Source organism: Toxorhynchites rutilus, chromosome 3, assembly GCF_029784135.1.
Source record: "Toxorhynchites rutilus septentrionalis strain SRP chromosome 3, ASM2978413v1, whole genome shotgun sequence".
Taxonomy (NCBI): Eukaryota; Metazoa; Arthropoda; class Insecta; order Diptera; family Culicidae; genus Toxorhynchites; species Toxorhynchites rutilus.
Window position 1 is genome coordinate 249,303,592 of NC_073746.1, and position 14,961 is coordinate 249,318,552.

Here is a 14,961-nt window from a genome sequence, read left to right on the forward strand (position 1 = left end):
AATACTATGTTCTTGGAAACTACGCTAGAATACACTATAACAGATTAGTTAGAACACAATGTGTGAGTGAATAAGTCTCAAAATTCACATAATTCCACTTCGAGTTCAACAAGGCAAAAAATAAATTTAGAGAAAAATTTGTCATGCAATCCCACTTGCTGTGAAGCTATCGGCTTCAAGCCGGACAGCAATTTCAATATATCGATCCACCCATCTGAAAACCTTGTTTAACTCAAGGCAATCCTTTAGATGAAACACAAAAAAGTCAAATTACAAAACCTCCGATTATTGTATATCAGTTCATAGTAGACGATTCCCTGTCAATTCAACAAAATAAACACCTTCTTAGTCACAAATCCCGGCTTCGTCACCATTTGCATCGGCTCACAACAAACGTTTTCGTACTTCTCAATGCAACTCCGGTAGGCACTTCGTACTTTATATCTCCCCATATACCACTGGCGCTGGATGAAAAAACAGGAAGGACCTTCTTCGGGTACTTGATGTGGGTGATTCGAACGGTAGCTAATCGGTTCGAAAATTGGAAGCAAATGGGGGCTTCATCGTTTCTTCTTTTGGGTATCGCTTTGACTGTAAAATCAGTTATTCACATGGAGTTATGCGGAGTTTACACTGTGCAAGCTACCACTGAATCAGCCGATTCTGTTAGAAGCGATCGCGAATCGGGTTAGGAAGTTGAATCCAAGCTTTTTCATTTTTTTTCTTCTATTTTATCAAGTGTGCGAGTTGAAATTGTATGGTTGATGTTTTAGATGTGTGGATGCATGCATTCTTTCGATTTGACATATCTTTTTCATTTTACATTTAATTTCAAAAATATGTTAGCGTCAATGGACAATCGGCAATTGACCATCTTTTGAATATCATCGTGAAGATCTAAAACCGCGGAAAATGGGTGTCACCCATTCTGACACCCAATTAGCTGTCATATTGAAACCGACACATTTACAGAAACGAAAGAAAACTTGTTAGAATAATTCCAAAGTATTAAGTTCTTCTTCTGTAGGTGCATTGTACCACTGCGACCATTAGTTTGATCTATGCAGTGTCAGTTCGTTCCATCACTCAGGAAATAAGTGATAGTCGCCCTTGGAACATATCCCCCACATTGCAGACCAAATTTTGTTAGGCATAAGGATGTCCTTTCCAAGAATCCGCAGTCTTCGTTGAATAAGTGTACTGCATTGACACAGTAAATGCTCCGAAGTTTCAGCTCCGAAATTACAGAAACGACAGTTATCATTTGCTAGTTTTCCGTTTTTTCTAAGGTGATACCTGCTCGGACAGTTTCCGGTCAAAAGACCGGTTAATGTATTCAAATCTGCCTTATTCAAGCTGAGTAGGTTGCGTGTTATTCTGTTACAAGGTGTAATGAATAATTTGTTCTGTCTTCGTGTTGATAGAGCCCTCCAGTTGGCTTCAATCATTGATATTCCCCAGGTTTTGAGCTCAGATTTCATACATGATGTAGATAATCTACAAAATGGGTCAGGTCCGACGAATATAGTTGAAGATCCTAATCTTGCTATGAGATCGGCTTTTTCATTACCTTTCATACTGCAGTGACCAGACACCCAGCACAGATTACCTTCGTTAGTAGCAGCTAGTTGTTTTAAGCTAACTTTGACTTACATGTATATCCTTTTATTGCATTAAGCAGGGCATAGTCATAGTCAACTGAGGATAGTCGGCTGACTAACCGACTGACTATAACTATAGTCAGTCGGTAAATGACTTTTGGCTTTTCACGCAGTTTCTGCGCCAAAACGGCTGAACAGTCAGTCGGGCGTTTAGTCGTTATCTCCCTCTACCGACTCGATTATATCATTCCATTCTTCCCAGGCTATCTGAGAAGATGCAGATATTGGCATACCTGTATTTTCTAGCCAAACAAATATTTGTACATGTTAGAATAGCTTGTATTCTTGCTTGAAAAACTGTAAGCCACTGTCTTATTGAAATTGACATGTCGATTCCTGGTCCAGTAATCCCAGCTCCCGTAGATTTACCAATTTTAGATTCATCGGTATAAAACACGAGTGATCCTGGGCGAGTTTGGGGACCACCTTCTTCCCATTCGTGTTCAGTTGAAAATCTTTCAGAATTTGTAAATGTCCTATCAGATCTCCGTCTAGAAAATGTTTTATACGTTTCAGCCTAAGAGCATTTCGCTTCAAGTTGCACATATTGGTGCAATGGTAGAAGGTATAAAAAAGCATCTAGGGCTTTGGAGGGTGCCTTCAAAACATCATTCTTTGTGTAGACACCGACTGGACTACATCGTTGCTGGACGAGATGGACGGCGAGGGATCGAGTGCCTTTCTCAAGGCAATGAGGGTGGAGGTGTAGTGCAGGAGTAAATTAAAGTTTTCCAAGGGCCTTTCTCAAGGCTAGAGACGAATGAACTAATAAAAATTTAAAATCTCAATAATACAAAACTTGACTTAACCTGGAGGATGCGCTGGGTATTACTCCAGTCCCACCAAAGAGACAGCATAACCTTCTGGCCGTGAATATTCCGTGCGGCCGTCTATTTTGATGCATAGCCGGGGTATCCATACGTTGCCCGACGTTTAGGATTGTCGTAATGGTCCCACTTTCATCGTCTTAAAACTCTTTTGGCGGTCCGAAACGTTCTTCGTCTTCTAGTCAAAATTACCACTTTTTAACCGTGCAAACCACGTCTGACACGTTCGCTGAGTTGGAGCATGGTCACCATAAACTTCCACCAAAATGCGATCTCGAAATCTTATGTTTTCTGCACTTGATAGTTTTAATCCTTGGTCTGCCAAGAATCTAACAAGGCCTACCGATGGCTCGTCTTCGTCTCATCCACACTGAAGGAAACGATCTCATTCTTGAAAACCGAAGAAATAAAGAGTACAAGTTTGCTCCAAAACGTGCGATCCCAGAGGTATGTCTTACAGTTTTTTTTTGCGTTCTTTAATATGTTAAGATGTTTGAGGCGATACTAAAAAGACTTGTTAATCAATATAAAATATAATGACAAGTTGGAGATGTGTATTTGAATTTGAAAGAAGTTTTGTATTTGTTTTCCTACAGATGGATTATTTTTTAAATATTTCGTACTTTGGGCTTTCGAACATAAAATTGCTAGAGAACTCAAAAATTTCAACTGGTTTCCGAAATAACGGCACTACATTCTTCTGCCCCATGCGAGAAAGCTCCTTTTTTAGCGAAAAATGGTAACAAACTTTCCAATGCTTTGACGTAGCGTTCATTGGTATACAGACGTTTTTTCAGTCGTTGGCCAGCTTCGTCATCTTTCTGCAAAGCCTCCATAGTAAGATCATCCGTCGGATCGACGCAGCTCAAAGCTAGTAAACCGAAGATTGTAGATGCACCTAGAATGCAAAATATAATATGCCGATGTAACATTTGACCAGAAACAGCACTAAACAATGATTACTGACCGTATACCAATCTGTCATAGAAATCAAACTGCAGCGTTTTCAAAGTGGGAAGAGCTAGTCTATATCCCAGAACTACCAAGTTGGATATCAGTTTCTCGTGATAATAACGAATGAAGTAGTGTAGTTTGGACAGTCGAATATCTTCACTGACCGAAGTGAAGAGGAAAAAGTTCAAATCAAGTACAGGTGATCCGTAGAAACAGAGTTGGAAATCGATAAGTGAGCTGTCAATCAGTTTATCAACACCCTCGTACTGAAAGAGTATATTGTTGCACCAAAAGTCGCCGTGATTGAGCACGTTAAATCCATGTGGATCAACTAACAACGTTTCAAACACTCTGGTGAACGCGACTGGTTGTATCTTTTCCAAATCGGTAATGTATTCCTTCGCAAATGGGAAAGACTTAATCGCATCAAAACAAGCATCGTAGGCGGGTCTTAGAAGTCGTTCCATCACCTCCAGATTATCTTTGTTGTACAAACCTGTTTTGTATAATAATTTCAAATATCCAGTATTTGTACTGTGTACTGCTGAAGCAGCATGAAACTGGGCAAGTTTTTCCAAGACCATCTCAACCTGCATCTGATCTAATCCTTCCTGTCGATTCGCTAGTTTATAGCGAAGACTAGTTAAGTCATCCATTACGATAATGTCGCTGGGTATCCCTTGACAAATCTTCAAACAGCGAGGACCAATTTCAACATTCAGTCCCTTTGCTTTGTACAACTTCTCAAATTCTGGAATTATTCTCCTGTACATGTCGATCTCTTTGGTGAATGTATCCAAATTATTGCTGAAATTAGCCGCTTCTCCCGTTGGACGTGTTTTTACTATCACAGAAAACGTGCTGACCGAATTAGTGTTCTTGTTCATCACATCGATCTTCGCACGGTACATGGTCGATCCATAATTGTCACCTTTTTTCGTCGCAAGCTCCACCCAGACTCGCTGAATATCGTACTGGACATTCTCTAGTTGAAGCTTTTTTTCAACGACATCATTGAAAAAATCCTTCCTCATGAAACTTGGCAGTTTCAAAGACTTGCTCGTGACCCCACTCGGGGTTTGGTATCCGCTGTTACGCAAATCGAATACTCCCCGGTCGTAGAAAAATGGCATTAGTTGAGTCATCTGCTCAACGAACGCTGGGTTACAATACATCTTTTTTCGGAAGGCCCTACCAGCTTCATCTTCGCTCAACAGAGTGTCCAACGAAGCGACTTGTGTTTTCTCCATCAAACAAATTGGCAGCACTGTTAGGGAGGACGAGAAACCGTATAACATGCGGTTAATCAAATCCAGATGAAGTTCCTTAAGTGTAGGTGGTTTCTGGGGGAACTCAAGCACCCCTAAGTATTCTACAAGATTTTGATGATAGAAGTGTATCATGTCATCCAGCTGAGGTAATCGAATGGCAAAATTCACTGACGTCAACAAGAAATACAGCAAATCGATAGCTGGCGATGTCCAAATGCACATCTGGAAGTCGACCTGAAATGAATGTTTGCAGAGGTGCCGTTAATATATCTGTGACAATCGTAAATCTCTGCTATATTGATTGATATTTTTATTATTTATTTTAAAAAACACTTTTATTAGTTTCAGTGGCGTAGCGTGACCGGGTGACACCCAGGGCCGACATTTTTATATTTTTATTATATTTTTATGTTTTGTGCTTAGCAATAAAATTTATTTATTAGGCTTGATTTAAAAAAAAACCGGATCCCACATCGCAGACCACAATATGAACACTTCTGAATGAAAGCTCCTCTAGCAAATAAAATTGCTACAAAGGCCCACAATAGTGATTCTCTAACCGTCCATTCTTTATTGTTCAAAACTTGCCAAAGCCTGATAGAACCAATGAATTTCATGTTATGCGATTAATTGTTGAACCATTCTATGAGTCAAAATGGCTCACAACCGTGAAAATAGGAATACCACATTCGATAATGTGAAGTGAAGGGGTCTGCGGTGAAGAGGAATTAACGTTTACATATATTTCATTATTTCACTAAAAACTAACATATGTTTTTGAAAAGTAATATAAAAGTTTCATTTATAAATAAAGCACCCTCAAAATGTTTCACTGGCGTATTATATAACTAATTATAAATGGTTGAACAAAGCTTTACTCTGATCTGAATTAGCTTTTATACAACATATAGTCCAGCATTCATTAAGCACTCAATACTACTGTTCGACCATTATTCAACTGACTAGTTTAATAACAGCTAAATATTGTTTGTTGGGATGTGGCTAAGTAGATTAAACACTACACCAAATTTATTCGTTCACCCATTTCCAGCTTCCTCTTCTTCTTCTTCTTCTTCTTCTTCTTCTTCTTCTTCTTCTTCTTCTTCTTCTTCTTCTTCTTCTTCTTCTTCTTGAATGACGTTAACGTTCCCTCGTTCCCTGTGGAACTTTTGCCGTCTCAACGTATGCATCAACTAGCGTCATTTATTAATACTCAGTTGAGATTTCTTAAGTCAAATAACACGCCTTCAATGTATTCCGAGGGGCAAACTCTAGAATACGCATGACCACAGTGCAAGTCGAAAGAAATTTCTCTGACGAAAAATTCTCCGGCCAGAACGGGAATCAAACCCGAACACCCGGCATGATAATGTGAGACGCTAATCACTCGGCCACGGCTCCAGCTTCCACATACCGCTTCAATTTCCGTTTCTCGAAGAATATTATTGTTCAACTCATTGTTGTTCATGACAGCAAACGGCTTTTACTATAAAAATTCAAAATAGTACACTTTTCATCATTATTTCTAATGGAGAGATTTCTAAAAGGAGAGAAATCGAACTTTTTTTTTGCTTGGAGGTAAAGTGGTCACCTAGTGATGGCAAAGTGGTCACTTGCACATATCAAGCTAGATGGGATAGATTTTTGGGTTTTTTTCGTCCAAATTTGTTCAAATCATTTGATATACAGCGCGGACTCGATTATATACAGTATCCGATTTCTTTTCTCTGTATATGATCGAGTCGAAATAACATATTTTTTTATTGTTTTTTTTATGCATATATTTATCGTTCATTGAAAATTAAAGATTTTAATTTTTGATTCATCCCCTTAAAGTCAGAAAACACCTTTCTCATATGAAAAAAATCCCGAATCGCTCAGGATAGATGATCATATTTGATGGAAAAAATCCTTCTACGCATATGTTCGAATTTCAACAATGACATAGTTATAGAACTTTTTTCGTTTCAGACTCTGTTGCCTGAAACTGATTCAACACTAAAAAGTACGCTGCGTAAGCCAATTCTGTTGCTTTCATTTGAAAAAAAATAGTACAGGATATAGTAGCGGAACATCTAAATTAGTGTATTTAAATAACATTTTGGAAGTGAAAAATTTAAAAGTTAGTTATTTTTAATGCGTAATTATTAATTTTATCCCAAAAATTTATATTAAACTTGATTCTTCTATCAATCAAATTAAAGCTCTGAAACCACTCTACAATTTGTTCTTTGACGCCCAACTTCTATCTTTCTGAATTTCGTTACAATATCGGTAAAAACAATTCCTGGTGAAAATTCAAGCAAAATCTTCAACAATCGCGATTTTTACCCAACTCTACTTATAATAGCTACCTTAATTTGACCTTAACGTTGAAAGGTTACATTTTTCTTGAAATAAGTCATATTTGAACAATAAAAAAAATATTTTTTTTCACACTGTATATAATCGAGTCCAAAATTGTATATAATCGAATCACATATAATCGAGTCTGTATATAATCGAGTCCGACCTGTAGTAGGTACATGTATAAAATAAGCTTGGCCTATTCTCCTCGAGTCTTAATTTAAATTTTCTCATGCATACAAAAACGTAGTAAGAAACACATAACGTTCCGTATAATGAGGCTTGGTTTAGTTGGAGTGGCATATTTATCCAGGGTCAAAGCCACAAAAGGATCCTCTTCAAGAGCAGAATGTGATGTGGTATATCAGCTTTAGTAATCAGAACATTGTAAGTTGATATTCACCTATGACCACTTTGCCCCCAAACATCAAAGTAATTTCTATGCTAATTAATCGCTGAGATTAAACAAAATATCTGTTCGCCTCTCCTAGAATATGTGAACAGTCGGCGAAACTGATGATTTGGCCAGTATATCAGATTAAATAAACTATACCATGCGCACAGAACTACGGCATAATGGCTATCGAGAGAGCAATTTTAGTTTTTATTTATATTTTGACATGCGACAGCTCTACTGAAGTACAAGGTGGCTCAAAAGTCATTAAATTCTTCAAACAAAAGGTGACTATCAATACGGCATCTAAAGTCAATAGTTATACTACCAAACAAGCAGGTGACCACTTTGTCCCCCATGACCAATTTGCCCCCACTACCCCTATACAAACCATGATCGTGGGCGTCAACCCACTGAGGGTGACACCCGGGGCGGACCGCCACCCTCGCTCACCGTACGCTACGCCACTGATTATTTTTCTCACATTTTACTAGAAACAACAATGATATTTGAAAATTCCTATCTGTATCCGAGATTCTGCCCGGGGTCTATTTTCGATGTACCTTATCAGCGTATCGCATGCCATTCATTTTTACAGCGATCACTTACACTCCTAACATATAATTATATGCCACAATTTCCTCAACTTACCAGCATTATCTCCTCGATATGATTCTCTGGACCATATTGAAACATGAAGTTATTGCACCAGGCATCGCCATGATTCAGCACGCTAAATCCTTCCGGATTCGCTCGCGACACCTTGACCAACTCACCGAACATTGACGATCCAAAGTCTTCCTATCAATACGAAACAGATCCATGTTAACATCTATTCAACTAAACGCAAGCATGGATATACCATCAAATCAGCATAAAAGTCACCGTTTGGCCAGGTTCGCATTGCACTCACGATCGACTGAGATTGGGACTCCGCATGTTTCTCGAAGAAAGCTTCCGATCGCTCCACGTAGATCCCTTCTCGGAACATCTCGCTATAGTTTCCATGCCGGTGGTGATAAACAGCGGAGGCCGCATGAAACTGGGCTAATCTTTTCAAAACCACTTCCGCATGGCCACGATCAAGTCCGTTCAACCTATCGACCATTTTAAAATTTTCCTCAGCCAAATCATCCAACACCAGAGCCTCGGTGGGATCGGTACTATGTTTCCAACATTTCGGCGCGAGAGCTACACTAGATCCTTTCTCGTGATATAATTGTTCAAAGCCGGGAATTAATTTCGTGTATAGTTCCGTTTCTTTGGGGAACACGTTCATCATCTGCATGAATTCATCCGCGGCACTTAATTGTGGTTGCACTTTTAAAACGAACGATAGTTTTTTCGACAGCCCGTTCGCACAATCGACATCCACTGTTGCTCTGTATAGTTTTGCTACATAGTTGTCCCCTGTTTCGGTAGCAGGTTTTACGTGAATTTCAACAATTTTGAATTGGTTCTCACTTAACTGCAACTTCTTACTTGCCACATCAACGAAATATTCTCCGGTTATCCATGACGGAATTTCGTTTGTTAATTCGGCCATTTCACATTAACCTTGCACAAAACACGAGTGACTTAATTGGAAGCGATGCAAGAACGAACTGTTAACGACTGATGTCCAATGTACCTGTTTTATTGTTTCATTTGTCGACGGTTTGCCTCTCTGACTGCGTAGTAATTGAGGAAGGCGTTAAATGTTCGCTCTTAGATAAACACCGCGCGTATAACGTTTATGTGGTCATGGCATAGGACGCAAGTACATCAGGCTGTAGAACCCGCTAAATTCATCTATCCACAACCTAGTATCTAATCGATGTCCCCGATGTTCGAATATGTAAACGATGATGTGCGAAACCCGAATTCACTATCTAATCACTATCCATGTCAGCCTTTTGGCTGATAGTCTAATTCTGCTGAATGTAATCTCCGATGGGTTTGAAAATAGGAAAATGACTGGTTGTGCTATTTAAAGGAGGAAATGTGACGTGGTATTTTCATCCGACGTTCCGTTGTTCGATATATTTTTAATATACTCCACACAAAGCAGATAATTACGACGATACCAAATCATCTTATCATAGATATTTCGGCGTGCCCTGAACATAATAAAAAAATATTATCGTACATGGCACAGCAACTGGAAATACTGAAATGGAATCGGGAACAATTTTTTAGTATTTATTTTGGGTCATACGGGCACACGGTGATATTGAATGCTTCGAGAAATTTGCAGATCGGATCGAGATGCAACCAAAGAGATTTGACGAGAAAATGTACTCCACCTAAGGGCACGAATGGAAGCTTGACGTTGGGCTGTGATTATTCGAAGAAAAAAAAAAAAGGAGGATGGTGTCCAAAACTCGACCGCATTGTTAATGTAGGACTACGAACAAATTGCATTTAATTCGCCTTCAATTTAATCATCACTTTCGATATTAACTTAGAAAGAAACGAAATTTTATAGTTAACTCTTTAGTAGAATGATTGGTGGCCCTGATATGGGAATTTGCTGTAACTTTATCATAGCCTTTGAAACAGATTTTCTTATTTTCATATTATGTCTCAGCCTCAGCATATGTCGTTGGCTGATTGCTGTCTAGAGGGAAAATAAAAAAGGACGTCACTGAGTCAAATAATTTGAAACTCTCGGCTGATGTAATGTTACGCACGCTGAACCAAGCAGCGAACGCATACTTTTCAGAAAAAAACATCCTTGTAGATGGGAATTTGAGTGGATTAGGTTTAAGTCCCGAGTAACCGCGGGTAAACGGTATTAATCTTAATTTAGTTTTAAGTGTTTTGGTTTTTGGAAGTTTTCATAATATCTGTAAAAATTACAAAAATGAAGACAAGAAAAGAGATAACTCTGCAAAAAGTAAAAAAAGAAGATGCCAAACCAAAAAGAAAATGTTATAATACAAAATGAGTGAAACGCAATAATTATGTGAAAATGTGTAGGTGGATTGTATGAATGGAAAAATGATTGGAATTGTAAATGGAATTTGAGTGGATTAGGTTTAAGTCCCGAATAACCACGGGTAAACGGTATTAATCTTAGGTCTGTAAAAATTACAAAAATTAATACAAGAAATGAGATAACTCTGTAAAAATGAAGAAAAAAAGAAGATGTCAAAACCAAAAGAAAATGTTATAATACAAAATGCGTGAAACGCAATAATTATGTAAATATGTGTGGGTGGATTGTAGGAATGGGAAAATGAGTGGAAGTGTGAATGGGAATTTGAATGGATTAGGTTAAGTCCCGAGTAACCGCCGGTAAACGGTATAAATTTTAAGTTAGTTTTAGTCAGTCAAGCGCACGGAAAATGGTTGAAAACGTTGTTAAATTGTTAATGTAATAATAATAATAATTGAATTCCTGGTTGTTCCGGAATTTCGAATTCTCGGAAACGCAGTCGCCGACAAGCCAACCTGCGAGAGGAGGATAGAACAATCTCAAGATATTCCCTTCTCTCCATATGATATCTTCCGTTGGGTGAAACATTATTCATCTAAGCCGGGATATAGCCTGGAGAAACTTTCATCCCACCCATCTTCACAAAATGAAAAACACAACACTTTCTATGTTCGACCGATACAACAGTCTCCGGCAAGGTCACATTTTCTTTACACACTCCTACTTCTTTGACAAAGCGGAACAACCCTTATGTTCGGACTGAGCTCGAAACTCCTTGAACCGTCCTTGTTTATGACAGATCAAAGCTGAAATTTATTACAATTAGTTTGTAACAATTTGTTTCTTAAATTTATAATGAAACTTACATTCATAGTTTCGTTCTATTCCCCTTGAAGATGCCTGTACAATAATTTTCGAGCCTAATTTGAGATGTTTTAATGTGATTGTAAAGTTGAATAATAACTATATTATATTAAACATTCACTTTCAGCGTTATGAGAAACGACTTGAATTATTGATTCTCCCACTGATATTCTATATCCTTTTTTTATTTACAGGCAGGGTTGCCAACTATAATTTTTCAAAAATCAAGAAGAATGGAAATAAAAATCAGGAAGAAATCCGTGATGATTGTTGGGAAAACAAAAGCATCATTTTTATAGACAGGCATACACTTATTTTATTGTATATGCACAGTTTTGTTTCACAATATTCCGCCATCTTTTACGCAGTTTGGAAATTCTATTCTCCCAGAATAAGTATGCATTCTTGTCGAAAACTATTAATAGTATTTTTTTATGTTCTTCCAATAGCCAATATCCGGTTAGTTTAAGCTGATATGATAACACGTCCCAGTCGGACACCAAAATTTTTCGTTGTGTTTATGAAGTGAGTCGCTTTTTCAACGCAATGAAGATACAATCCATTTTAGGTTTTTCGGTCAAATTGTTGACTAACAATATTACACATTATGCATACAGTCAATCGCAAAATTGAATATACAACTCGTGCTGGTTTGTTATTGTTGAGTTTTTCGGGGTTTAAAAATAAATGATAAAATGCGATTTATACACATCGTAAAATCGATCTATTTTATTCTCATGTAGTGATCAGCAAAAAATTAAAATGGTCACATTTCTACTTCATGTTTAAAATACAAACAAAAAATCTCCAATTAAGACGTAGCAAAATTGAGTGTTCAAGTTTTTCTTAAAACGAAAATTGAAATCAGTTCAGAAATGTTAATAGATGACAAAAATCTATTCCCCAGTATTTGGTATGGCTTCACTTTGGCCTCCAGCACTTTCTGCAAGCACCGAGGCGAGATTCTTGGGCACTGTAGACGGAAGTACCTCCCAGATCTCCGTAATCGTCATTTTGATGGATGGATGGTTCTTAATTTCCCACCACATATACTCAATTGTGTTCAAGTTCGGTGATTTTGGAGGTGTTTTGAGTTGATTGGGACATTATAGAGCTGGCATTCTAGCACCACGAAGTCAGTTTGCCTCGGGTCATTATTCTGTTAAAAGTAGTAATCACGAACACGAAGGGAGACCGAATTTCTGAACGGGAGGCTGCAGGTTACGTTTCAAGAGGATCAATTAAGCCATCTTGTCATCGCCGAATCGATGAATACCATGGTTCTAGTTCCAGAAGCCGCCAATGCACCATGCATTATCTGACTACCACCGCCGTGTTTTATTGTGATAACCAAATTCTGAATCTGAAGCACCGATCCTGGTTTCCTCAACGCCGTTTGTCTTCCATTCGATTCAAAGATATTGGTTTTCGGCTCATCCGTCTAAAAGACCTTGTTCCAGAACTACATAGGTCTGTCTACGTATGCCTTAACAAACTGTAGTCGTTTTTTCATATTCACCTTTGAGATGTAATACTTTTCACGGCCAACACGACCTGTCAGATTGTTCCTGTATGCTGCTCTTCGGACAGTGTCTGTACAGACGGGTCTTCCAATGATGCCGGCTACTTCGGTAGTCAATTCAGGAATGATTGTTTTAGGGTTCTTTCGCAATGTTCGAACAATTACCCGTTCATCATCAGAAGATAGGATCCGTTTGCGTTATCTAGCGGGAGATTTTCCATGGTTCCTTCGTATTCCCACTTGTTTATGATTTACTTTACTGAAGAGTGGGTTCTTCCGACAGCAGCTACTATTTCCTGCAATATCTTTCCACGATAATTCATACTTATTATCATTGTACGTGTAACAATATCTATTTATGTTCTTCGCCTGGGGCTTACCTATCGGATTCACTTAGGGCACTAGGAAGGCAATCTGACTTACCGGTTAGAGACATCTTAGCTAGTCGTGACCTCAACCTTATGTTTTCTCTTTACCAATTTATCAAAAGAAATGACATCTCTGTTTGATTCCTTCCCTTCTCATCAAACCGAACTACCCCACTGGCTCCATCCTAGTCCTAAATCCTGATCCTGTCCAATTAATCTAGTGTAAGATTCAGTTATTATTAAATTGTTAGTCTTAATTATATAGAAAATAAGGTATATTTTAAGATGAAATTTGACTCTGTAAACGTTAGATAATAAGTAATTGAGTCTGATTAATAAACGTTTTTGGGAAAAAAAATTTCCTTCAGCTTGCCATTTTGATAAAAACAAATTCAAACATCAATAAAAAAAAACAAAAACCAACACTGCCCAAGGAATGGTTAAGGAAAGGAAAAGTACGCTAATTCGCAAAGAAACTTACTCGCAAGACTAATTTGTTCGGAGAAATTAAAGGTGTACACTCAATTTTGCGATGCCTAGAATATAGATTGTTCTCAATTTTTAGGAATAAACAATTAGCAGAAAACTTTTCTCGGAAACACAACAATTGTTAAGCGAAAATCTTATTAGATTTGCAGGTGGAATAAATGAACTCCTAGAATGAAAATTATAAATTAAAATTTACTTTTCCGTATCGTGTATTCTACTTAAAAGAGGAATACGTTTCTTCTCGCAAATGAGGACAAGTATTAAACAATAACTGTATCGGATAAATATTTTATTTTATAATGATGAGTTTTTACGAAAATAGCAGAAAATGTATACACAAATGGTTAACAAGGAGTAAGAACTACGTGTTTCAAGCATTAAAAAACACCAAGAAGTTATTTTCATTCAAAATATAACGATTTGAAACTGCCTTCGAGCGTCAGAGCAGAGGTTTTCAGATTTTTTTTCATGGCAGAGCACTTTCAATTTGGGCTTGTTATTGAACCAATAACACTTATTTGCCAACAATTATGTTAGAAATACTCTTATTAAGTATCTCTATGAAAACCGTATTCAAATTCAATTGTTGTATAAAGATATTGAGAGAAATATCACATTGACTGATTATCACGAAAAACATATAAAAAACAGTCAACAAAATAAGCTCTGCACGCTCTATGCTGAAATGTATGACTCTGCTCTTTATATCAATTCATACTGGTATTATTTCTAAACATTTTCACTGATTTATTGCGCTGCATTGCCATTTCATGTAAAAGAACGGTTCATTTTTATTGAGAGTAAATGTACGGGGTGGAACGGGCATACCTGCTTGGGGCATTATGACCAGGTATTTTTTCAACATAACCTGTAAAAACAGCTGTCAAAATTTGTAAATATGGTTAGAAACAGTTAAATGTGGAATCATGGTGCGAAATTATATCAGAACATACGATTGTAAGAAGTGGTCACAGACCTTGAACGCGGCCACCGATGCAGCGAAGAGAAGTACGACAGTATGACAAGCATCCTTAGTGCAGTGTGTCCCGCGAAACACTTAAACATTATCTACGTTGTACAGACCCTTTGCTGCTCCATACTTCTCACCCTTCCAATAGTCAAAAGCAATTAGCCGGAATCGATTGGCTGGCTGGTTTTCGAAAGTGTCACCGACAAATCTCACTTCGGACACCAGAAGCAACATCCGCCGCTAGGACTAAATGATTCAATCGCGTTGCAGTTGGGAAATTCTACGATTTACTGGAGGACTTACAGCAGAAATAAACACTCCACCAGAAGGGCAATTCAACGTCGATAAAACATCAGTGATTCCAGTAACTATCTT

General features: G+C 37.8%; 1 protein-coding gene across 1 annotated transcript; it reads right to left on the reverse strand.

Moving 5' to 3' along the window:
* Positions 1 to 3,033: 3,033 nt before the first annotated feature.
* LOC129778627 (uncharacterized) lies at positions 3,034 to 9,236 on the reverse strand. The gene is made up of 4 exons (XM_055785651.1): positions 8,316 to 9,236; positions 8,105 to 8,254; positions 3,456 to 4,947; positions 3,034 to 3,386 (listed from the first exon to the last, which is right to left on the reverse strand). Exons 1-4 carry the CDS (start codon positions 8,997 to 8,999, stop codon positions 3,154 to 3,156), a joined length of 2,559 nt encoding a protein of 852 aa, XP_055641626.1. The 5' UTR covers positions 9,000 to 9,236; the 3' UTR covers positions 3,034 to 3,153.
* Between the last annotated feature and the right edge of the window lie 5,725 nt (positions 9,237 to 14,961).